The following is a 24,234-nucleotide window of genomic DNA, read 5'->3' on the forward strand; positions in this document are numbered from 1 at the left end:
CAAGTCCCTGTCTAAACTAAAACATATTTCATTATTTCATTATTTCAAATACCGAAATGGCATGTAAAATAGCAGGAAAACATAAAAGAAAGAACCAAAATGAATCATAGTGTAAAATAGAAACAGTTAAGCATTACAATCACCAATCAATTGTTTATGGTAAGATCATGCAATGGTTAAGTTTGTTCAAAGATTAAGTTAATCCACATATACAATCACGAACTAATGTTTACCAATTAGCTTTCCAAAAAGCTCGACACAACAAAAATTAAGAAACATCATATAATTATTCCAACTCTTTATATAAGACTAAATAGAAACTTCATTCCACTTTAATATATGGTCTATAATCATAATACAACATGTGTCTTCAACATTTTCAAAGTAAGAACAGTTGATGTTCACAACAATAATTTCAATTAAAAGAAGGTATTTTAACATCAAGTAAAAAAGGATACCTCAAAATGACTAAAATATCTTGTTCAAGTTGCACAACTTAGTCAAGTAGGCCAGACCATAAAGAAAATGAAGGGGCCCCACCATTGCAGCTCGTCGCTGCCGTCTTGAGGGGGACGCGACAGACCGCCGGGGGGCGGTGTGGGACGATCCGGAACGTGGGGGACCGGGGGGGGGGGGGGGGGAGCCGAGCCCCATATCCTTTGGTCTTATAGCTCAGTATACCAGTCTCTGAAAGAGATGTTTGTCTTAATATATATTATTACAAGAGAAATTACATATATGGGCGTCCTTAGACGCCTAATCAGCTGCCACATCATATTCTTATAAATTTTTAAAAATCCTTATAAATCCTTAAAAATCCTAATTTCACCTCCAACCATACAAAACATCCTTACACATCCTTATATTTTCCAAATCATCACCTATTTTCCTTTAAATTTAATTACTTAAATTAACCAAATTTAATTTTGCCGTACCCGTATCCAGTGGCGGATCTAGGATTCGCGCCAAGCGGTAACGTTTTATAAATAAGCGGTAACAAAATCGAAAAAACGTCAAATTTTTCTAAAATTTACACTAATTTTACACTATTGCGTGAACGCCAAGCCGTAGAGCACGCCACCCCTTACACTAATGTACATCCGTCCCTGCCCGTATCTTGTATTTTTTTAGTTTTGCCATTCTCCGTACCCGTATCCGTGCTAGGCAGATCACTACCCATTTTTTCTTTAAATTTTATTATTTAACAATATATTTTATTACTTAATAAATTATCAAAATGTATTTAAATGATTAAATAATTAATATAAGTAAATAACTCACAACTAAACTAAAAAGTAAACTAGATTTTTAAAAATATAAAACATAAAAATTACACACTGGCACATGCAACGGAGTTTTTATCTTATTTATTAGTTTGGATTATTTAAAACATAAAAATTTTCACCTATCTGTTCATCTTCCTCACAATAACCTCCTCCATTGTATCTCCATGAAACTTTTCAAATCAACCCACTGAACTGAAAATTGCCGTTGAGAAATAAAAATAAAAAAATAAAAGGAAATGGCTAGAGAACTCAGACAAACCAAGCGCTTGCAGTCTGATTTTCCTTTCAGAACTGTACAAATCGGATATGCTCCATTGAGCCTGAAAACTGGGATTTATTCCACGTCACTCGGATTTGTCTGAAATTGCCATAAATGTTGAATCAGAGTTTCTGTGGTTGTAAAGAAGAAGTCAGCCATACACCAAAGAGACCATAGCTAAGCTTTCAATTTCAGCTAGCCTGCCTGCCTGCCTTTTGTTCAAAATTTTGTAGGCAACAAAGAGGAATCAGATTAGTGGTGTTATGAAAGTGTCTGGTCAGCTTAATGAGGTAAGCTATATATATATATATTCTTACGAAGATCATAAATATCAAATATCATTATTTATTTAAGTTCCCAACCTCTTATCAAATCGTTATTCATCTTTAGGTCGATCAAGGGTCGGCCCGACATACAACTTTTCTAACAAGTATGTTAAGTAGTCTGATAACCTTTATGAAAATACGACATAATTGGTATTTGAAACCACCTATTATAGAAACTTTTAAATTAAAGGGTAACAAATTTCAACAAGTAGGAAGAAATGCTAGCGATTGTGCAACACCCAAGTATCGCGGGCATGGGAGGCTTTGATGATGTGCGGGGAGGACCTCCGCACAAGGCCCACGATTTCGAGGGGCATGCGATTTAAAAAAAAATCCGATACATATATGTTGTTTTTTTTAAATAGTAAACACATACCACTTTCAATATAGGCCCATTTACAAATCATTTTTTATGGTTTAGAATTTAGCTCACTTAGAATTAGGTTTCTTAAGCCCGATACTGATTTGATCTTTTTTAAATAATAACAAAACATAACAGAAGGGCACATTTTTTCAATCTCGAACAGGGTACGTGAATTCTCAGAGACGCCTCTAATCGCGGGACAAAACATGAAACAATATTAGATTATCCATTATCCTGGATGGAATAAGTGTATTGAACAAGAACAACTCAACGTTTTATGATACCTAACTTTAACACTAGGTTTTTTTTTTCTTTTTTTTCTTTTCCAGATTTCATAGTTATTAACAATAGCGGAGCTTGAACAAAAACTCGGTGGGGGCTGACTCTCAAAATCCAAATCAGTAGGGGCTAATCTCTTAAAAATCCAATATGCTCTAAATTTTCCGAGTTAACACGCCGCAACATGCGTGTGGGTTCAACGATTTTTCATCTATTTTTCCGAGTGATTGACAGGCCCGTCATTGCGCGTCTATTTTTTGATAATTCTGTCGCAACGTTTGAGTCAGAGATTGACTTTCTTTCCCATATTTTACACACAGGCTCGCGATCATGTAAAAAAACATTTGCCTTTCATCTAATCTAATTCTAATAAAAGAGTCATATTAATGCCACATGGCATTTTCTCATTCAAAAGTTCTATTAAAGCCACATGGCATTTTCTTATTCAATTCACTAATAAAAGATATTAATATTTCATATGCATAAATATTTTAATGCATAACAATAACAATAATTATTTTGCATATGTCATAAGATTTGTTTAGCTATTTAATATTTAGTAATTTAAAAGTTTAATATTTCTTTAAGAACAATAGAGTTGTTTTAATTGAAAATTAATAATTAAAAAAAACAAAAATAATAAATTATAATGATATAAAGTATAGTAATCACTAGGGATAAATAAAACTATCAAAATAATAATAATTTTTATATTTTAAAAGAATATATATAATATTGAATTAATTTACCCAATTAATTAATATTAGTTAAGAATATAAATACAAATATATATAAGGGAGGGCGGGGCACCAAGCGGCTTCGACGAACATTCCATAAAATGTCACCTGGCAATTCATAATGCTTTTTTTAACGGCTAACTGCTTTCCACGTGTAAACCCACCCTTTCGGAGCTATGTCCAAAGGCCGACTACTCGACCACCGCTAGAAAGCGTAGCACACCCTAGATGCGCGAAAACCCCGTGGAATAGGTACCCCCCCCCTCCCCCGGACTCGAACCCGAGTAAAACCCCGGGCCAAGCCCTCACCGAGATGTGTACAACCACTGCGCTGCAATGGAAGACACCAATTCCTAATGTATTTGAGCTTTTAAAATACAAGTTAATTCGATCTTTAAGCTTTTTAAATTTAATATGAATTCTAATTCTAATAAAAGAGTCATATTAATACCACATGACATTTTCTCATTCAATTCACTAATAATATATATTTATATTTCATATGAATAAATATTATAGTGCATGATAGTAATTATATCTTTAGCTATTTCATATTTATTAATTTAGAAGTTTAATAATTTTTTAAGGAACAATTGCTATGTAAGGTTGGTTTGTTTTTAAAAAAATAGTTTTTATGCATGACCAATAATATGTGGCATTGTCCAAAGTAAAAAGTAGAGATGACCTTAAGCTATTGATACTTGCTGATGATAGTTAAATACAAGCAAAACTACAGATGTCGTGTATAAAGAAGTGTTTAGAAATTTATAAATGTAATGTGTATCTTGATTTTACATTGTTTGATTTAATAAGAATAATTCATTTATGTAAATTGGATTACATATTATAAAATTGCATTATTTTTATCTTCAAATCCGTGTAGTACGCGGGTCTATAAACTAGTATGATATATATAAGTTAGAATTCTCTGCGCATTGCGGCAGGTGGTAATTTGTTATGAATGCACCAAGTTGGCTTGGTACTAAGACCAGACGGTATGGGAGCCGGCTGAGGCCCGGCTTGGCCCGACGCCGGTCCCCCACACCGCCCCCCATAGGGTCGGCCCATCCTAAACGACTCCCACCAGCCGGACTCGCCGTGTCTCCCTTCTCTCATATATACCTATACATACATACATACATATATATACATAAAGAGGCTCATCCCCCACCCCGCTAGGTCCATCCCTTTCAAGCCCCTCCTACGTGACGGTGATGTGACAGCCCATCATCCTCTTGGAAATGAGGCTCTCCATACTCACCAGCCTAATGTGCCAAGTAATCCAGAAGCTAGGACTAAGGACAACCCAAGAAGGAGCACAAGGGTGAGACAAAAGCTGCTAGGCTGGAAGATTATTGTTAGGAAAACATGAGCAGCGTGAATAACATAATGGTTGGGTCCATAAGTAGAGGATGAGGCAGCTTTTTAGGGTATTCTAATTTGTGATTGGTCATGGCTCTGATTTCTCCCACCTCCATTTTTTACTTCTTATTTTTTTCTATGGTCGACCAGATGTACTCTCAATAATGACAAAGTCTCTGAAAAAACTAGTTATCTTTTCTTTTTGGGCATAAGCTAATCGGCACAACAACAACAAAGAAAACTGTAGAAAAGCACAGACCGATCGGAACAAACCCTGGAGCTTTCTTTTAAATGAGTTTGACTTAAGAATAAAAACAAATAAAACAAAAGGAACAAAGGTATCATTTTCAATTATAAATAGACAGAGAGAACGTTATCCTTTCATTATCATTTATTCTCTCTCCTTCGCATCCCTGTCACTCCTCACATTTGCAAAAGATGACCAAACAATCCGGAGAGCCTTATGTTTCACTTGAGATCGAAAGTGAACGTGGAGAAGTTTCTCAAACATGTGAACTACCTGTTGAGGGAGACCCTACGGTTGTTGGTCCTGTTACTCCTGTTTCCGGCACCGACGCAAAAAACAAATGTATGGCCTGGTGTAATCTAGTAATTTACATGTTAAAAAATAATACAAAACTTATTGTAGAAGGTTTGTTGATAGTAGTAAACCCCAATAACATGAACTAGTTTAATACCCGTCCGGTGGACGAGTTACGTTGATTTATTATATAGTAACAACGTGAATGAATCTCTGAACACAAATATTTACTTGTTGCATTTTACTATTACAACACATTCCGAGTCATTAATTTTGCAATCTAAGTTTGAAATGAACTGATCGGTCTCTAAAGATTCTTGACAAATAAATCTATACCCATGTTGTGATTTGTTTCAGAAGGTTTGTCTTTTAAGTCACGAATTCAAATATTCAAGATAAGGATCAACATGAACCTATTAGCTAATGATCTTAGGCCATAGGGTATGGGGCTTGGGTTGGGGCGTGGGTTGGCTGAAAACGCCTAAGCCACCACCCCGGGGGCTTGGGTTGGGGCGTGGGTTTGGGCGTGGCCCCATTGGCGTGGGTTTGAAGCCGGGCGTGGGGTGGGCTAGTAAGTGACATGACAAACTCTCAATGGCCAAACCAAACTCAAGCCCCCAACCCAAGCCCCACCATACCCCATGGGCGTGGGTTGAGTGGTGGGGGACTCCCATTCCACGTGTCAACAATTGCTCCAACCCAAACCCCACCATACAGAGGGGCGAACCTAAAAAGGTGTATATGTGGCACCCTACATCCATGATCTTTTCTGAAATCAAAATCCAAATGACACCCATGAAATATTTTTGACATAACTTAAAAAGAATAATCTAACTGTTTTTATTTTTTTTAATTTTACAGATATAAAAAATATATATTAACAAAAGTAAAACAATAACTTATTATTAATAAATTAACAAATATCAACCTCATAAACCTATTAGGTAGCGTTTGGTATGTAGGAATGAGAGGTGGAATGGAATGGACCATTGAGAGAGAATGAAGAAAAGAGTGTTTGGTTGGTCAATGGAATGGAATCGCCCATTCCAAAATGCATTCCATTCCCTCAAAATCATTCCATCTCTTCCCTCTGTTTTTTTTCCATTCCATTCCCTCTTCACCCTTCATTAACAACACCACAACTCACTATCTTTGTCACCACCCACCACCATTGTCATCCGCCGTCGTCACCCACCTTCGCCGCCACCCGCCACTGCCGTCACCCGCAACCGTTGTTTCCGCCACCCACCTCCATCCCCGCCACCGCAATCGCCATTAATGCCACCTCTGATCACCGCCACCACCCACTTTGGATCATCGCTGCTGCCACCTCCGATCACCGCCACCGTCGCCACCCACCTCCGTCATCGCTATCAACCACCACCACCACCTCTACAACCTGCCACCACCGTCGCCACCGTCGCCACCGCTACCACCTCTGACCACCGCTGCCACCCACCTTCACCGTCACCCACCACCACCACCGTTGTACCACCCGTTGCCGTCTACACCCACCACCGCCGCCGCCGCTACCACTGCCACCTATCACCACCCACCATCGCTGCCCATCATTGACCACCGCCATCTGATTTTATTCCTTCTTCTTTTCTCGCATACCAAACAACAAAAAGTAATGGTTCATTACATTCTTACATAGTAACTAAACAAGACATGGAATGGTAATAATCGATTTCATTACTTCGTCGATTCCATTATCTCGTCCATTCCATCCTCTCGTCCATTCCATTATCCCATACCAAACAGACCCTTAGTCTATTGGACCATTATTAACCATTTTTTTTTAAGAATTAAGCCCACCTGTAAGCCCATTACCCTAAATTTATCAACTCATTAACCTTTACTCCAAGCTTCCAGTTTTTTCTTTAAAAAAAGTGGGTTTTACTGTCTAGTCCAGATCCTATGTATTACTAGTCAGTGGCGAAGCTTGACCATGAAAAAGGGAGGGGGGTCGAAAACGTATATACCAAAAAATTTCTATACGAAAACTTATATATATAAGTACTGAGCGAAAAGTTCGGGGGATCAGGCGCCCCTCCCGGCCCCTCTTAAGGTACGCCCTTGTTACTAGTGGTATACCAGTCCGGTGAACGGATTTTTTTAGTGTTGGAATGACGTAAGTTTTCTTATTTACATTATAAGAAAAACATTATTTATTTAAAAAGATCTAAAAAGTGTGGATATGAACTCAAAGTTCACATTTATACTTATAATATGCTTAAAAACTTGAAAAAGAAACGTTGGAGTCAACTTCAACATTGAGTTTTTAAACGGGCCGTTGACAATTTCAACATTGAGTCTGCAGAAGTAATCATTTTGGCCTGAACCGTTACCAAAATGGGTAATCCAATCCATTTTTCCATATCCAATAAAGGAGCAGACCCTATTTGATCCACTACTTATGTTGACTTCCTTGAAATCTATACTCTGCTTCCCCAAATGAGTCTTTTCCAAATGCATCAACCTGCCCAAATATATTTGGGAATTAGGTGAGGCGAGTAGGCTAACACATATTTGTGATTTTAATGAGTGGAGTGTATATTGATAAAAAACGTACAAGATCTAGGATGAAAACATACTGGAATCGGAAGAAATTTGAGAAAAGAAGAGGAGCACGAGCTGGTCGGTCAGAGCTTTCCAAAAGTGGAAAAAATGACAATGACATGGCTATTTATAGGCTGCCAAAAGAGGAAAGGGCTGGCCGATCGGCCAGGCATCCCGATCGGACAGCCTGTTCGATCGGACTGTCTGTCCGATCGGCTGGGCTTGTTCGGTCGGCTGAAGCCTGTTCGATCCGCAGCCTATTTCGAGCGTTTGGGTGACGATTTCTAATAATTCGATTTCGATGGAGGATGATACGAATACGATAGAGTTTCCTATTCAAATTACTTTTAGTCCCAACCACTATATCTAACATATAAGCATCTATAATTACTATCTATCTTCGATTTCGATTTGATGTGATTGAGTTTGATTGCCTTTCGAGCTTCGATTCGATTCGATTCGATTGATTATCACACATAATAACATAAAGTAAGCACGCACAAGTAACACATAAGGTACACACACACACACGTATAAACACCAGAGTTCGCATAATTCGAGTTTCGAGTTTGATTAGCTTGATTATCGATTGATTAACTTTATCGCATTGTTACTTCCTGCTATTCAAGGTCGTTAAACGGTTCGCCTTGATTTAAACATTCGATCTTTGATTAGACAACACTTACTCAACATAATACAAAACATAAAATAGACTATTTACAGTCAAGAAGTCAACATTTGACTTTGACTTTGACATTTGGTAACACGGGGTGTTACAATTATCCCCTATTTTAGTTTAAACATGATCAAAACCGATGAACTATGGATTGAAAGGTACAAACTTTCATATAGTATAGCGTGGGATATACCTTTCGATTGGGAAGCTTGTGAAAGGGCCATCCAAGGGTATTTTACCAGTTACCACAAAGATTATTGTTAGAAACATCACTACAGCCATCAAAATTTCAGATTCACCAACTTTGTATGAATACTTAATGCTTACAAAACACCTCCCAATGTTGTCGCATGTTCTTTTCGTGACTAAGGATTCTTCTTCATAAGCCTAACCAAAAAACCAGCAACAGTGAGTACATTGAACAACAAAATTAGCAGTGAAAAAAAAAACAGTTATAAATTTAAACTTTCAAACATACTTGACATCTGATAATGTTTATTGAGCAAATTAATATGATAGACCAGGGCATAATTAGGGCAGAAACTATTTATGACAGAAAAATTACCTTTAACACTTCCATCAAGTAATTAACACAATGGATTTAAGAAGATATTACTGAAGGATTCAATTAGAAGAAACTAATCAGATTTCAGAAGTTTGTTCGAGGGAATCAATCAAGTGAACAACAAATAGGATTATAGACACATTACCTTCAAAACTCCAAATCAATATTTGCCCATAAATCAAACGATTGAAGGTACGACGTCTTTGATTCAAGGGTTTACATTATATAAGGTTGCTAGGCAACTGCTTTCTACCCATCGACAACTGCTTTCTACCCACGTCCCAGTTTCATAGCAACCTTGCCTAGTGGAGAAGATGGGCCGCAAACCATGGGAGCGTACACAACTGCCCTGAACTGCCACCACAACAGTTATTTTTTAGAGTTTAAGTGGCTGAGATTTAATCTCAGCCAAATCTAATGGTGGAGATTAAGTTAAGAGTTAGTTAGACTTAATGAGTTTAATATATATATATATATATAATTATTATTAAAATTATTGTAAATCGCAAGGTTAAATGGAAATAAATTATCGAGTAGTGATAATGTGGTTAATGGAACCTGAGCACAAGGTCCAAAAAATATAAAAACATAAATAATAAAATATCATGTTTAGTTTTCAAAAAGCACACACCCTCAAACCATAATTTCTACAACTTTGTCTCCGGCAAGAAAGAGCTTAGACGATGTGATATCATTTTAACTTTCCTTTCTTTTAATTAATCTATGTTATTATACATGAAACCATTTGCACTCAAACTACAAATAAATTCGTAAAATTAAATAAAATGATATCTAAATGTGTTATGCTATTTGGGTCATAACTCGGCTCTAAACATTAAAATAATAAAGAAACGGTAAAATAATATAGTAAATAACAAAGGTAAACAAAAAAACTCAGTCCGTTTCGGTGTACTCGTTATAGCAAAAAAAAAAAAAGTTAAAAAATATGATAAAAAGAGTATCGGTGCATTCGTTAAAAAAAGTAAATTAAAAAAACCTTCAACACAATCTTATAGTAAAGAAAAAGAAAAGTTAAAAAATATATCTAAAATGGTATTAACTTGTTGTTAAAACAACTATTTAAGAGTAAAAAAGTAATTTAGATAAAGTAAAAGGAAAAAAAAATACAATATTTAAACTACATGGGATGCAAATGAAAGCTACGTTAAATGACGAAATAGACTAAAGGATGAAAATAGCATGAGATATTGGATTTAATAACTACAACTTTTACTGATTGGTCAATAGCTCTTCTAACTTTCGATTTATACAACAACACTCTCAACTTTCAACTTATTTTCCTCTCACCTTTGACACTTATAATATTATTTACACAAGGTTGATATCCACCATGTGTTTCACGCATGGCACTAAAATTATATGATATCATATGTATATGTATGTGATTTATCCCCCACCATGTTTCGTCCGAGGTGGTATATTGTTGACTAGTTTCATGCATGTGTCAATTTAATCTCCACCATGACAAAATCCTTTTTTTTTTCTTCCACATTTCATTACATAATTAACATCATACACTTAGCACGGCCGATAGCTAATACTTATGGTAAACAAAACAAGAGTGCATATGATACCACCCTCGTATCAACCCATGTTTTTCTATGTATCCACAAGAGCTCATGACTTTATTTTTGGTTTGCTCTGATGACTTTATTATCGAACCCATCAGGGCCGGTTTTGGGCCTGTGCAGGTCGGGCCACTGCACAAGGCCCAAATCGGAAAGGGACCCAAAGTTTTTATATATTATATTAAATTACCTTATAATAATGAAAGTCCCTGTACGACAATAACGTTTAGCTTGACATTTGGACCAGAAAACCTTATAAATCATAACTGCTTTGAATTTGTGATTCGGGCCCAATTAAACAATAATCCATCGAACATCCATTATAATTCCATTTAATTACCCAAATCAGATTTGGGCCCCATCCCTGATTCACTTACCTGTTGGCTGGGGTAGTGGTGCACAAAAAACCCGAACCCGGACCCAAAAAAAAACCCGGAACCGGGTATTATAAAACCCGGAACCGGGTATTATAAAACCCGGGTTTTTATACCCGAACCCGACCCTACCCGTAGGGTAGGGACCGGGTATGCATATTTGATCTAAAACCCGAACCCGGAACCGGTTTTTTTGATACCCGGTTTATACCCGAAACCCGGTTTTATAAATACCCGAACCCGAACCCGGAACCGGGTTTTATAAATACTCGGAACCGGTTTTAAAAAAACCCGATTTTGATGTAATCTTGTTTAATTATGTATGCATTAAGACTTCTAGTTCTTATAATTTAACAAAATTATGTATGCACTTTGATGTAATCTTGTTTAATTATTAGGTTTCTAATGATATTTGTCACCGCTACTTAATTATTTAGTATATTTTATTACAAGTGGAAACAAATATGCCAATAAATGTTGGCCCTTCTATTTTCTTTGTTTGTTTAATATCATTATTAGTTTTTGTATTTAATAAATTGTGCCTCTGTTTATAAAGTTCAAGAATAACCACATGAAGAACTATAAATTGTGCCTCTGTTTATAAATTGTGCCTCTGTTTATCAATAGATTTGATGTCTATGTGTGAGAGTTATGTTTGATACATTTTATAAGCATAGTTCCGGTCGGGTTTTTTTAATACACGGTGCGGGTTTTTTCCCAACCCGATGCATACCCGAACCCTACCCGATTAATACCCGAACCGGACCCGAACCCGGAAATAGGGTATTATAATACCCGGGTTTTATAAAACCCGACCCGAACCCTACCCGAACCCGGGTATATAGGGTATACATTTTTGGTAGAAAACCCGGACCCGGACCCGACCCTGTTTTTAAAAAAACCCGATTTTGTAAAACCCGATCCTACCCAAAACCCGGTTTTTAAAAAAACCTGATTTGTGCATCAATAGGCTGGGGGTGAAAAAAAAAAGATGAACAATATTCGACAACATCACCGTATAGCGATCCTTCCAGCGATTCAAGGGACATGGTCGTCTCCGAAAATAAAAAAAAAATTGACCATGTTGGAGATAAAAAATTTAGGCCCCATTCGCAAATCTTCATATAATATAAACTCACCAATCATTCAATCAAATATATAAATACTAAAAACCCATAATACTACGATAGTTGTTATGAAATAGATTAAATAAATTAATAAAAATAGTGTAGCAAAAATGATTAAATTATCGAACCTACTTTCCCTGATCTAGCAGGCCCTTATTTTTGTTTAGACTAGTCACTTGGGCTTGTTAATTGGGCCATTTTTTTAAACTTTTAAACATGCCCTTATTTAAAAAACTTTGGATCTTTTAACATACTATTATTTATACAAACATCCAGATTTTTTTTAAATATGTATGTATATAAAAATTTTCTAAATTTTTCGAGCCCTATATTGATTTGGACCCTGATCACAGGCAACTCCTGCACCCCCTGAAAGATGGCCCTGAAGGTTTTGGGCCGACATCATCACTCGTCAGGTATTATGGTTATTATCTATATATTAAAAAATCAATGCAATGAACAGTACTTTAAATATATTCTAATATACTCAAATATTATATAAAGTTTTTTTATAGTTTTATTATTTTAGTATTATTACTTATTATTTTCTTTACTTTTTAAGTTTAGTAACAACTAGTACTTGTAAAAAAAACACAGGTTAGTTATCGGTACATGAAGGTAAAAACCGGCACCAGACTGGTACATAAAACGCCAAAAGTTAGTACCGGATTGAGTTTGATAGTCTTTTAGTTCGAGAAATTTGTTATTGTTACCCATTATCATTTGCTCATCCCTAATCACGGGTACCGTACGAACAACAACGGTATCGTACAACTTTTTTTTTTAGTTTCAGGGGGAGAGATGAGCTCGGTGCCAACTGATACCCCGATTACGGTATCGGTATATGAAGGTAAAAACCAGTAGCGAACCGGTACCAGGAACGCCAAACGTCAGTACTGAACTGGTACTTAGGATCTTTCGGTTCAGGAAATTCGGTAACGGTACCCATTACTATTTGTTCATCTCTGACTACGGGTTTCTACCGAACAACATCATTACCATACAACTTTTTAGTTGATTTGCTTTCGGTTATTTTTTAGTGTTTTTTTCTACATTTTTTTATTCTTGTCAGCAGTTCTGTGTGTAACGCGCTCGTAGTGATTTCAAAAACAGACTAAATAACAAAAGAAGTTCGCCACAATACGGCGATATTTTTATAACTAGTGAAATTGTTAATGTTGAAGTATAATTTCTCATTATAAATCGACCTATGGTTGCATTGAGTTGGGCATTAGCCGTTGAATTTTGATGTTTGTAACAGTATACTTCTATTTTGAAAGTAACTAGAATTACGACCCGCCATAATGCGGCGGAGATTCTTTAGTTATAACTAAGTTGATTTAGGACCCGCACGTTATGTTGAACCTGTCAAACAGGAAAAAATAGACGATGTAAAAACGTTCACCCAAACACGCATGTTGCGTCGTGTTAACTCGCAAAATTTAGAACGAAAAGTAAAAACGTTAAACCAAAGACACACGTTGCGATGTGTTAAGTCACAAAATTTAGAACGAAGCATAAAGCGAAAAATTTGCGGAAAATGAAAACTATAAAGGACTAAAGTTGTAAGTAAAAAAAGTTGTGAGGATAAATTGCAAAAGAGATAAAAAGTTTTGGAAAAGTAAAAAAAAAAAAAAACAAATAAAGTAATTTATGAAATACTTTTGAGTGAAAAGTAAAAAAATCATTTTTTTTTAAAAACCCTCAAAGATAAGGTTACAACAACCATATGCAAAACCATTTTTTCTTTGAAAAAACACCCCCGCGTTGCGACGGGCGGGGGGGGGGGGCATAAAACCATGTCAATAGCATCAATGTCATACCATCGCACGCGACCACCAACACTGAATTTGCGGCGAAAAAATGAGACTGAAACGTAAAACATAGAAAATAATAATTAAGTCGCTTTAGGGCCCGCACGTTATGACGAACTTGTCAAACAGGAAAAAATAGACGACGTAAAAACGTTGAACTACACACGTACATTGCATCTTATTAACTCGCAAAACTTATGACGAAGCGTAAAACGGAACGTAAAAATGTTGAACCGCACACGCACGTTGCGTCGTGTTAACTTGCAAAATTTAGAACGAAGCGTAAAACGAAAAATTTGCGGAATATGAAAAGTACAGGAGAACAAAGTTGAAAGTAAAAAAGTTATAAGTTTAAACTGAAAAGATAAAAAGTTTAGAGCTAAAAGTTGTAACCTAAATAGTTTTGGGTTAACAATAACACATCAAAAGCTTTTGGACTAAAAGTATAAAATCAACTTTTTTTTTTTTGAAAAACTCCCCAAACATAATTTACAACTCTTAATGCACACAAAAGTTGATAATTTATATAGTGTATAATGTTTTAAACATGTTTGGCATACCCAATATTTTAGGAGCTTTTAAGAGCTTCTAGCTTTAATCTTTTTTTAAGAAAAAACTCCTATTCAATAAAAAGCTTTGTTTGGTTGAAGGAGCTTGAAGCTTTAAGGTTAGTAGCTTGAAGCTTTTAGTTGAACGCTCCTAACATAGCGTTTAGAAGGAGTTACAAGCTTTTAGGGAAAAATAACATTTTTAACCTTTAAAGATAGTGAACTTTTTAATGCACAAACTTTTTAAATTTATAGTTATGTCCTTTTTGGTCATTTTATACATTTTATTAAAAGCTATAGCTACTCTGCCAAACACCAAATATATCTAAAAAGCTACAGCTACTAGCTACCAGCTTCTAGCCACCAGCCAACAACTACCTTTGCCAAACATACACTATGTATGAATTTTGAAACTTTGAAGTTTGATTAATAATGTTTAAACTTTTGGAAGATGAAACTTAACGTTTGAACTTTAATGTTTTATTGTGAGTTTGTTTAATTGTTTGATGTTTAGGAGAGATTTGCTTCGAAAAACGTTAGGAGAGTCTCACGATTTGCTAAAGTAAATTAGTTCGATCATTTTGCTACACTTCTATTGTTTTGTTTATTTTATAACTATTAATCAATTATCTTCGTATTGTGGTTTTTGGATATATAACTGATAAATTTATACTATAGAGAGGGGCCCGATTTTTTTTTGTCTCGCATGAGACCCAATTTTTTTTTTATCATTCTTGGGGACAGCCCTGACTACCCTGACCCATATACCTCACTATGAAGTTTCCCTCTTATAAATGAACAACTAATGCGCTCAAAATGCATTTTTGGTGGGACTGTCAGTGAGAATATTCAAAGATGACGGAGCTTGAAGTGGAGGGCTGGACTCTCACAATCGAAATCGGTGGGGCCGAACTCTTAAAAAATCAATATTTTACACTATAAAGATCATAAGATGCAACGCATGATGTTGTTGTTAAGGTATTTAAATACCTTGACGTGCTTATATGCTAAACACCTAGACGTGCTTGAATTTAAGTATAAAGATCATAAGATGCAACGCATGATGTTGTTATTCATTATGTAATTAACGAGTTAACGTCAGCTGCGCATTGCGGCGGGATACTTAACTATGAATGTCTTTAGTATTAATATCTGAGATGCAAAAATTCTTGAGGTTTGCAACAACACATTACCAAAATTAATTATGATATAATACGATAAAAACATAACCTATAGTATTTTTAGCATTGGGTTGGTCTGTGACAACATGACAATTAAACCCATATGTCATTTTTTTCCTGTTCTAAATTTCATACAAAAAATAGTTGGATGTAATTAGAGCACATTATTTTTGAACAATTAAATTCAAAAGCAAAGATAAATAAGGCTAGACGGTATGGATCCGTCCTCCACCCCGGCGCCGCCACATCACCACCGTCGTCCCACGCCGCCACCCCTCCGTCCCGTCCTCCCCGTCGGATTTTGGCCGTTTGCGACGGACCAAAGCATGTGGGCCCCCCTTGGTGACGCCCGTCCTCCCACGCCGCCCCCTCGGTCTTGCTCCGGCGACGTCGTCATCTCCGGCACCATACCGAAGAGCCTAATAATATTGCTATAGTGCAATCCAAAGAACATGTATTCGGATGGTATTGTTTTAGGCTGGTGGGTATGGGGTCCGTCCCCATACCCGTCTCGGATCGTCGCCGGCAGCAAAGCATCCCGCCCCCTCCCGTCACCGTCTTCCACGTCGAGCTTTGGACGTTCAAGACGGTCCAATCTGGTGGGCCCCCTTTGTTTTTGATGGTTTCGATCTTTCTCCTTCAGATTGCAATCCGATCCGGATTCGTGCGTCCAATACAATCGATGATCATCAAGATAATCAGGTGAATTTCGTGCTCGATACGGTTAATCATCGCTGTGAGCAATCGCGTGTGATTGTGGATAATGATTTGATTGATTCTGATCTTAGGGTTAGGGTTTGTGAAAGGGGTGGTGAAAATATTGATTTAAATGATTTAGAGATGGACTTTGAGTTAGGGTTAGGGTTAGGTTTTGCTATGGAAGAAAGTAACTATGATGGTGATGTTGATGATGATGATTGTGGATTTATGGTTGCCGATTGTGGTGATGAGTTTATTGTGTCCGGCAACGGTGATCGGTCCGAAACATATTTTATGGGTGGAATTCCTTTGTTGGCTGCTGAAGAAAAATAGTTGTCAGTGTAGTTGAAATAAAAATTTTATGTTTTGAATTAGATGAAGACTATGTCAGTGTGGTTAAAATAGTTGCAATTTATATATGTTAATTAATAATTAATATGTTTATGATATGAATTAATAAGAGTAGCTAAGTTGTTTTTGGTTTGACTTTTTCTTCAGCAGCCCGATTTAGAAGATCAGTTTGACGACTACAATGATGCAGAGCACGACATGTTATTTGGGCAGTTTGCAGATAATGTTGATTCGGCTTTGGTTCAACCGCCTGCTTCCGAAAGGGCGGTTGATGATCTTTTGATCATGAAGATAACAATGCGCATTGTGCTGTCTGGAAGGATGAAATTGGTGTAGGGGAAATGGCTGTGCGCTCATCGTTATCACGGGGATTGCATTGTTCCATGGTTGCGTATACAAAACACCTGTCCGGTTTGTCGCCATGAGTTGCCGACTCATGATCCTGGTTATGAACGTAGGAAAGCCGAAAGGGCTGCTAGTCGTATTTGAAAAGTGACAAGGTTAGTTTCTGCGGTTTTTGAAGTTTTAGTAACTGATGACGGGGGTAGCCCAAATCTCAATAAAATGGCTAATATACATAACAGCTTAAAAGGTTAAAAGGTTGAGAGGTTCAATACGCGCGAACTTGGGTAAGCAGCAAAAAGGACGTGAACAGTAAACCATCACTTCACTGGTTGCTTGCCCAGCCTTCTCACAGCTGTAAAAGAGAACGTGTGCACAGAGCACACTCTTTTACCCGCAGGTCCAAACCCTTCAACCCCTAAATGGGTAAGTCCTCCACTGCAAGCATGGTTCACTAGTCCAGAGCTTCTCCTTTGGGAGATGCCTTTCCCTATAAAACATAAGTCAGGTCCAGCATTCAACATACTCCAGATCAGTTGTAATCTCACATGAACTTCTGATCTCTCTTCTCCCTCAAGAACTTGTTCATTACAAGTTCTCTTCTTCGCTCACAAAATACAACTTCCGCGATCACATTCTGGGCTGGAACCTTTTCAGCTTAGAATTAGCGAAGAACAATAACATTACTAGTGAACCTCTCTCTACGTTTTGCAAACGTGGAGGGACCCCACGACCTGCGTTAGGCTAATTGAACCCCTGAACCCTTTTACCCAGAGATGTCGCTACAGGCCTTGGTCTTGTATTTGTTGCATCAACAAGTTGGCGCCCACCGTGGGGCTACGCCGCTAACTTTATCTTAAAGACCAGTTGTGTAGCTCCATTTTCTCTTTACATCATGTCTGAAAGCGAGTCTCTCGTTAGGTAAATCAGGTTCCTAACAACACCGATTTAACACTAAGTTCCGGTCGGATCTCACCGGTCAAATCTACATTTCTTTCTACTCCCGGAAGCACTCCACCGGGATATGTTCCCGGAGTTCACTTCTTTTCAAACACCAACCCCATCTCGGTCAGAGGTTGCACCTACTCAAATCGATGCAATGCATACACTGGAACGCATAGATCTAACGCCCGAGGGAGTAGCTAGAAATTTCTTACAACTGAGATTTCTTCTCAACTAGCATGTGAGCTTAGAAAGGGAAAAAAAGGGTGAGAATAAGACTAAATTATGAGGAGTCTAAAACCTCATTATCACCTGGCCGTCCATCTCTTCCTTTTAGCAGCTCACGTTCAGCCACATCTTACCTTGAAGCTGGTCCTAGTGTGACAGACCAACCACTCAAGCCTTTAGGGTTTCGGGAGACCAAGTCCAACCGTTTTTCCCTTATTTACCTCCCAACCCGTTACAACCGGTGCACCTATGGGGCATAAAACCACTCTTGATCAATTATGGTAAGTCACCAACTTCAAGTGTTCTCCCTCCCATTGCTACTTCGTGAAAACAAGCCATGGCCACCCTGCCTTCGGCTCGTGGTATGGTCATGAACACATCCATGGGAATGCCTTATACAGTAAGCCTTTAAGGCTTTAACCTTTTGACACAGATGATGACATCTTTCATGAGTACCATCAGAAAGCCTTTAAGGCTTTAACCTTATACCCTAGCTGATGACACGGATGATGGAAAAAATTTCCTTTGCAGCACGTGAAAAGTGGATGATGACACAGAAAGCCTTCAAGGCTTTGACCTTAATTTCATCAACCAAGTGTCAACCACTCACCAGGGTACCTCAAGCGGTTACCCAGCTTCAAGGGTAGTAAAATACCTCTCAAAACCTTACAAGCCTAACAAACTTGTCTTGCTTCTCCCAACAAATCGTTGATTACAAGTTTCAAACCCAGATAAAGATGCCATCACGGTACTAAAGACTACCTCCAAATCTTCGCCGGGATTGCAAGAGTTGAAAAATGACCCAACTCCGAATGTTGTCTCATGTTCATGCAAACCCTTGAAGGGTTTTCACGCATATGGTTCAATGACCTTCCTGGACGAAGCTTTCAGACCTTTGACGATCTTAGCAAAAGTTCCCTATAACAAAAGAGGCATGTCAATGACGCCACGATAATCTTCCAGACCAAACAACGTGATGATGAACGTCTCAGAGACTTCATCGAAAGTTACAAGAAGAAAGATTTAACTTATGCCAATGAAAAGATTAGGGTTGCAAGGTTCATGAATGCTAAATTCCAAATATTTCACAAGATACTTCAATAAATGTCTGCCCAAAACCCTTGAAGAAACACTTGAAAGGGCTGAAGCCCACATTCGAGGAGAATAAGCTGTAGACATCAAAGAACAAAATAAAAGACTCTTAACTGGAGCTTCTAGTATGGCTCTTATGACAAACGGTTCAAAGGTTCGGATTCCAGAAGGCCTGAAGGCCGGAACCCTCCAAGCCAAGAAAAAACCATAAACTTTACAACCTTAACCAAGGCTACATAAGAGATCTTGGCAACCGAAGGGGTAAAACACAGCTTCTGCCCTCCTCAACCTTTGCCAAAAAACAAAAGATTGGAATAATCAAGCCAGTATTGTGAGTTTCACGAATAGAAAGGTCACCATACCAATAATTGCTTCCAACCCAAAAAGAGGATCGAAAAAGCCGTCAACTCCGAACTTGCTCACTTGGTTAAAGGGGTCAAGGACAAAATGGTTGAAGAATAAAAGTAGGAAGTGAACATGGTCGACCTTGAAAACAAAGCTTTAACCCTCTCAGCTGATGAAAAGCTTGAAACGCTTTAACCCTCTCAGCGACAATGAGCGTTCAAAGCTTTAACAGTCTGAATCCTCCAAAATCATGCTTGAGAAATGCTTTAACCCTCTCAGCTGATGAAAAGCTTGAAACGCTTTAACCCTCTCAGCGACGATGAGCGTTCAAAGCTTCAACAGCCTGAATCCTCCATCGAAGGTATCGCAGACATACCTACCAAGCCTTTAGGCCAAATAACCCCTAATGTTTGTTCAGCGAAAGAACAAAGGGACGAACCGAACAACTCACTTTTGCGGTGATCAATATCCCTTCCAACTATGATATCATCATAGGAAGGCCAGGGCAAGGTGTGTTCGGAATGGCAGTTGTAGTTGGTCAAGGCACTGTGAAGTTTCCCACTGAAAAAGGGATAGCAACCCTTCAACCTACCCAAGAAGCTTTTGTGGTTGAAGGGGAAAGCTCAAGAAAGAACGAAGACGATGAATAAGGGTTGAACATAAACCCAAAATATCCTCAACAGGGGATAAGGGTAAACACTAACCTTTACAATGAAATCCTCTCATACCTTGAAAAGCTGCTCTTGCACTATGTATTTGCTTGATGCCCCGAAGATATGACCGGCATCCCTCATAGCATTGTTGAAACATGAGTTATGGATCCCACCTGATGTTAAGCCCATTATACAAAAGAAACGTAGTCAAGCCCCTAAAAGAAGCCTTGCAGAATGCCAAAAGATGGAAAAGCTTGTTCTAGCCGGAACCCTTCGAGAGGTCAAGTATCAACCATGGGTGGCCAATCCGGTAATGGTTTAAAAATCCCGACAAGTCTTAGAGAATGTATATCGATTTTAAAGACTTGAACAAAGCACGCCCAAAGGATTGCTACCTGCTGCCCTGAATAAACCTCAAGGTTAACTTACTCACGGGCTTCTCGTGTTTTCTTGACACCTAAAAGGGTTACCATCAGATCCTAATGAAAGAAGAAGACGAATAAAAACCGCATTACACACTGATAAAGGCATATTTTGCTACCAAAAAATGCCTTTTGTTTTAAGAAACGCAGGTGCCACTTATCAACGCCTGGTTGACAAAGCGTTTACCGAACAAACTGGCAAGAACATGGAAGCTTATGTTGAAGATTTGATGATCAAGAGCAAAACGGAATACCAAATGCTCAATGACATACAAGAAACCTTCCAAACCTCGAAAAAGATAAACATGAAAGCTTAATCCAGTCAAGTGCTCGTTTTTAGGGCACATCATGGGGAAACAAAGCATAAAAGCCAACCCTCAAAGGATGTGCTAACAAGAAAGACTTTCAATGGAAAGCTTACAGCTTTGAAGCGTTTTACCTCAAAAGGAAGCCTTCAACCAAATGAAGCAACACTTGGCTTCACTCCCAGCCATTTCGGCTCCAGAAACAGGAGGAACGACCTCTATCTACCTTTCGATTGCTGAAAATACCATAAGTACGGCTCTAATAATTGAACGAAACAAAGTTCAGATACCCGTTTACTTTTTCAAAACTTCAAAATTAGCAGAAATCAAATATTCTTCTTCGAAAAAACTTGCTCTAGCCCTAGTCCAAACGGCTAGAAGGCTTCGAAGGTACTTTCAGTCACACCCGATACAAGTGGTCACTGACTAACCTATTAAGAATGTGCTTAAAAATCACCTATGTCCCGAAAAAAGTTGTTAAAGCCCAAGTCTCAGCTGACTTCATCATAGAAGTCCCTAAAAAGTTACAACGGAAGTCAATGCAGCCTCCACTCAACCTTCCGACCCCCATGCTTGGAAGCTTTTTACCGACAGAGCTTCCAGCATTGAAGGGTCAGGAGCAGGGCTAGTTCTAATTGATCCCAACGAATTGGAATTCACGTATGTCTTTCGTCTTGAATTTCAGTCTACAAACAACGAAGCTGAGTATGAAGCATTGATTGCTAGGCTCAAGCTTGCAAAAAATATGGGTGTCAAAAGGCTTCAATTCCTCACAGACTCTCTCAAGCTTAGACAATAACATCTACATAGAAAAAGAACCCAACATGAATAAGTACCAAAATAAATCAAAGGAATCGATTAACACATTTCAAACATGTGCCATCAAATAAATTCCAAGATCTCAAAACAAGAGAGCTAATGCAGTAAGCAAGCCCGTATCTCTTACGTTTGCACATCTCACCAAGAAGATACTAGTTGAGTTATTAAAAATACCATCCATCCAAAAAACACGAGTTTCAAGATGTGATCACCGAAGAAGGGCCAAATTGGATGACTCCCATTGAAAAGTTCCCAAAAACCAATGAATTACCTAATGACCAGACTAGGGCTGAAAGGGTTCGTATCAAGTCAAGGCAGTATGTGTTACAAGGATATATCCTTTAGAGAAAAGGATACCTTGCACCACTACTTCGATGCGTTGGCCCAAAACAAAGCCAATATCTGATCAAAGAGGTTCACGAAGGGATATGTGGAGCTCATTGTGGCCCAAAATCGGTAGTGTCAAAGTTGATGAACCTCGCACACTTTTAGCCTTCCATGCATCGAGATACCTCCGAACAACTGCGAAAATGTGAAACTTGTCAGTTACATGCTCCGGTACCCAAAAGCCCCAAACATGACCCCGTTCCCATCTCCTTGGCTTGGCCATTTCACAAGTGGGGTATAGACATTGTTGGTCCATCCCCACTAGCCAAATGAGGAGTCAAGCTCTTATTGGTAACCGTGAATTACTTCACCAAGTGACCAGAAGTAAAACCATAGGCAAAAATCTCAGGGAAACATGTCATTGATTTCGAAAGCATAATCTATCGTTTTGGGCTCCCAGGGGTACTAGTCATGGATAACTGGAAATAGTTTGCCGAGAAACCTTCTAGCTCCTGGTGCAAGGAGTTCAGAATAACTCAAGTATTCAGCTCGGTAGCTTACCCACAATCCAATGGCCAGGTTGATAGGATAAACCACAACATTGTTGAAGGGATTAAATCTCGATTAGGAAGATACGACAACAACTGGCTCGAATAGCTTCCCAATGTGCTATTGGAAATTCAAACAACCGAGAAAACGAGCCACAAAGAAAATACCCTACAGCCTAGTGTTTGGATCAGAGGCTGTAATCCTAGTTGAAATCGGAGCAACAACACAAAGAACAATTAACATCGACCTCAAGCCAAATAAGAAAGAGACGATGTCGAATTTGAAACTCCTCGAAGAGGCTCGTGATTAAGCAGCCATACAAAAAGCAAGGTACAAGCAAAACATAGAATCATATACAATACACGGGTGAAGCATGAACGCTTCAAGCCTGAGGACCTTGTGCTTCGAAACAATGAGGCCAGCAAGAAAGAAAGCCAAGGAAAGCATGGTCCTAAGTAGGAAGGGCCATACATTATCCTTAAAGCCCACAAAGGGGGATCATACAAGCTGACAGGTCCGCAAGGCAAAAAGCTTCCCCGCCATTGGGATGGCAACAACCGTAAAAGGTTCCATGTTTAACCAAAACGTGTTACAAATAGTTCCAAAGTTGTTCTATTCCCCTAGTAATCAAAGTACTTTGAAATGAATGAACAATGAATCAAAATTTGTCTTTTTATCCTATAATCAGGTTGAGAACCTAGCAAGAAACTCCATGGCAAGGGCCATGTAAGGGGATGAGCTCCCAGGCCACATCGCTCAATAGGTTCAAGGGTTGAATGGACCTATATAAGGGGTGAGTTCCTAAATCAATACAACTCCATGAGACTCATAGAAATCTTAAAAATCATGTCTCATAGACGGGTTTGAACAGCCTACACCAACTGTTCCTTAAGCCCTAACATTGGCTTACGAACCAAAAATACTCTAAGTAAATGTCATGCATAGGATAGAGGTTGTATCTTCTTGTTAAAAATATCATAAGGCTAAGTGACTGCAGCGCTGAACCCTTTAAGGTATAAATAACATAAGATGCACCACCCAAAACAAAGACAAAAATACAAAACCAATAAAAACACAAGGGAATAAATAGAACAACATAGCAAGATAAGTTAAAGATAGCAAGTGCCATACTTGCCATCAAACATAAAACATTGTCCACAAGCCTTCAAGGCTTTAACCACCAAAGGACCTAAACGGTTCCCTTAAAACAAAAAGATGTCTAGGCAAACAACTCGTAACATTGTTCGACAAGCTAAGAAGGCTATGAATTAAAGTTTCTTCTTCATTTGGCAGCATCAGAGATGATAGACTTTGCTGCATCATCCTTATTCGAAACCCCATCATTTTGGGTGTTTTAAGCCTTCCTCTTTTTCCTCCCTATGATACCCGCTGCTCGGAGGCTTCAAGGCTTGAACCCTTTGAGCCCTCACCACCTTCAGAACACGTTCCCTCGCTATCTCCAAAGCAAGGACGTTTCTTCGAGAAGGACTTCAACACTTCATTACAAACAGCCTCATTAAGGCCCTGGGGTTTTAGCTCCTGCAAGACAGGTAAAGATTTACCAAAACAC

General features: G+C 38.2%; 1 protein-coding gene across 1 annotated transcript; it reads left to right on the forward strand.

The window, feature by feature from the left end:
- The first annotated feature begins 5,051 nt into the window (after positions 1–5,051).
- Positions 5,052–16,976, forward strand: LOC110913154. Its single transcript, XM_022158002.1, has 3 exons — positions 5,052–5,222; positions 16,068–16,292; positions 16,788–16,976. The coding sequence occupies exons 1-3, from the start codon at positions 5,052–5,054 to the stop codon at positions 16,974–16,976; spliced, it is 585 nt and encodes a 194-aa protein (XP_022013694.1).
- The last annotated feature ends 7,258 nt before the right edge of the window (positions 16,977–24,234 follow it).

The sequence above is a fragment of the Helianthus annuus genome, chromosome 15 (genome assembly GCF_002127325.2).
Source record: "Helianthus annuus cultivar XRQ/B chromosome 15, HanXRQr2.0-SUNRISE, whole genome shotgun sequence".
Taxonomy (NCBI): Eukaryota; Viridiplantae; Streptophyta; class Magnoliopsida; order Asterales; family Asteraceae; genus Helianthus; species Helianthus annuus.